The sequence below is a fragment of the Perca fluviatilis genome, chromosome 19, assembly GCF_010015445.1.
Source record: "Perca fluviatilis chromosome 19, GENO_Pfluv_1.0, whole genome shotgun sequence".
Classification (NCBI taxonomy): Eukaryota; Metazoa; Chordata; class Actinopteri; order Perciformes; family Percidae; genus Perca; species Perca fluviatilis.
The window spans coordinates 2,799,170-2,801,669 of NC_053130.1; the positions used below are offsets into that span (position 1 = coordinate 2,799,170).

At 40.9% G+C, this 2,500-nt stretch overlaps 1 protein-coding gene across 1 annotated transcript in view; it reads right to left on the reverse strand.

The window, feature by feature from the left end:
- Window positions 1–1,043, reverse strand: part of LOC120548309 (spectrin beta chain, non-erythrocytic 1-like) — a 92,756-nt gene extending 91,713 nt beyond the window's left edge. The window contains exon 1 of the mRNA XM_039784457.1: window positions 872–1,043. Within this exon, the coding sequence (XP_039640391.1) occupies window positions 872–934 (63 nt within the window). The 5' untranslated portion in view covers window positions 935–1,043. The remainder of the gene's footprint in view (window positions 1–871) is intronic.
- Between the last annotated feature and the right edge of the window lie 1,457 nt (window positions 1,044–2,500).

Consider the following 2,500-nt stretch of genomic DNA (forward strand, 5'->3'; position numbering starts at 1 on the left):
TATTAAAATGACACATTTAGCTCTTCAGTTCTTTTGTTCTTTCAAAATAAAAGCCCTGACAGTAAAGATGCTCTTTAGCTCTGTTCCCATTTCAAAATAAAAGGCCAGACAATGCTTAAGCTCTTTAGCGCTGTTCCCATTTCAAAATAAAAGGCCAGACAATGCTTAAACTCTTTAGCGCTGTTCCCGTTTTTCAAAATAAAAGGCCAGACAATGCTTAAGCTCTTAGCTCTATTCCTGTTTTACAAAATAAAAGGCCAGACAATGCTTAAGTTCTTCGCTCTGTTCCCATTTCAAAATAAAAGGCCAGACAATGCTTAAGCTCTTTAGCGCTGTTCCCATTTCAAAATAAAAGGCCAGACAATGCTTAAGCTCTTTAGCGCTGTTCCCATTTCAAAATAAAAGGCCAGACAATGCTTAAACTCTTTAGCGCTGTTCCCGTTTTTCAAAATAAAAGGCCAGACAATGCTTAAGCTCTTAGCTCTGTTCCTGTTTTACAAAATAAAAGGCCAGACAATGCTTAAGTTCTTAGCTCTGTTCCCATTTCAAAATAAAAGGCCAGACAATGCTTAAGCTCTTTAGCGCTGTTCCCATTTCAAAATAAAAGGCCAGACAATGCTTAAGCTCTTTAGCGCTGTTCCCATTTCAAAATAAAAGGCCAGACAATGCTTAAGCTCTTTAGCGCTGTTCCCATTTCAAAATAAAAAGCCAGACAATGCTTAAGCTCTTTATCTCTGTTCCTGTTTTTCAAAATAAAAGGCCAGACAATGCTTAAGCTCTTTAGCTCTGTTCTCGTTTCAAAATAAAAGCCCTGACAGTAAAGATGCTCTTCAGCTCTGTTTCCGTTTCAAAATAAAAGCCCTGCACCCACCAGTCTCTCTCCTGACAGGACCTCCAGCAGTTTGATGAGCATGCGTCCGTCCCTCAGGTCCATGTAGAGGTCTGTGATCCGACAGGAAACTCTGGACAGGTGTGAGTTCACCCACTTGGTGAAGGTCTTCTTCTGGACCGCCTCACGCTCATCTGGGAGAGAGAGAGAGAGAATATGAAGACTTAAGATCCAAATATTTCCAAAAATTTGAAAAAACGATAGAAAAAGATAAAAGCACGGCATGGCTAGCAGCTAAATATGTGTGTCTCTGTGTGTGTGTGTGTCTCTGTGTGTGTGTGTGTATTTCTGTCTCTGTGTGTGTGTGTGTGTGTGTGTGTGTGTGTGTGTGTTCGTGTGTGTGTGTGTCTGTGTATATGGGAGAGGTTTCCTGTGTCTGACAAAGGAGACTTAATCAAAATCACCCTGTAAATATTGTCACACACCCAGTCTCTTAAATGTGTGTGTGTGTGTGTGTGTGTGTGTGTGTGTGTGTGTGTGTGTGTGTGTGTGTGTGTGTGTGTGTGTGTGTGTGTGTGCGCGCAGTAACAATAACCATCAGGCCTGTGGGATATAAACTAAGTTGTGTTGCAGACGGCAGGTGTTTGCTGTCAGACTGCAGTTCATCTGAGTGTGAGTGTGTGTGTGTGTGTGTGTGTGTGTGTGTGTGTGTGTGTGTGTGTGTGTACAGTACATCATTGGCTGAACTCTGGCTCAGTTGCTGTGACAACCCAGTCGAAGGAGGAAGTTGCATAAGGAGGAGAGGGCGTAACACACAACACACACACACACACACACACACACACACACACACACACACACACACACACACACACACACACACACACACAGAGCTGCTAAATGTGTGCCTTTTCACACCCTAGTGATTTCTGTCAGAGCCGACAGCCGGTTCAGTTTCTCCTCGGTGAACGTTTCCAGCGAGCAGCGGCGAACACAGAGCTCGCAGGTCAAAGGTCACGGCAGGCTGACGACACGGTTTCAGATTTTCCAACATCTGTAATCTGTAACCTTTGGTCTCGTTTCTCCGTCGCTGTAGGAGCTCGGCTTCTTTCCACGCCGCATGGGAAGGCTGAGGTTGTCCGAAGTAATACTTTTTACAATCCTATGTGTTTAAAACGTTACGTTATCCGTTAATTATACGTTCGATAGTATCAAAGTACCTAAGCTATAAAGAAAATCAAGATTACAATCAGACTTTTAACCCAAGATAACTTAACAGAGACAGAGCTTGTTGTTAAAGAGTAAGATCCTTTTTGTATAACATGAAAAAGCCCAAAAACAAAAAAAAAAAAAAACAACAACACAAAAAAAAAAAAAACAATTTTTTTTTGTTTTTAAATTTAACTTTTTTCCCCACCACACAAAAAAAAAAAAAAAACAATTTTTTTATTTAAAAATTAAAAAATTCTTCCACAAAAAACCAAAAAAAAAAAAAAACCAATGAATGGCTACGTATAGACCGCATATCTCCACCAGACTCCATGTAAATAATCAGGACTTTTAGTGTGTATAGAGCCAGCATATCTCCACCAGACTCCATGTAAATAATCAGGACTTTTAGCGTGTATAGAGCCAGCATATTTCCACCAGACTCCATGTAAATAATCAGGA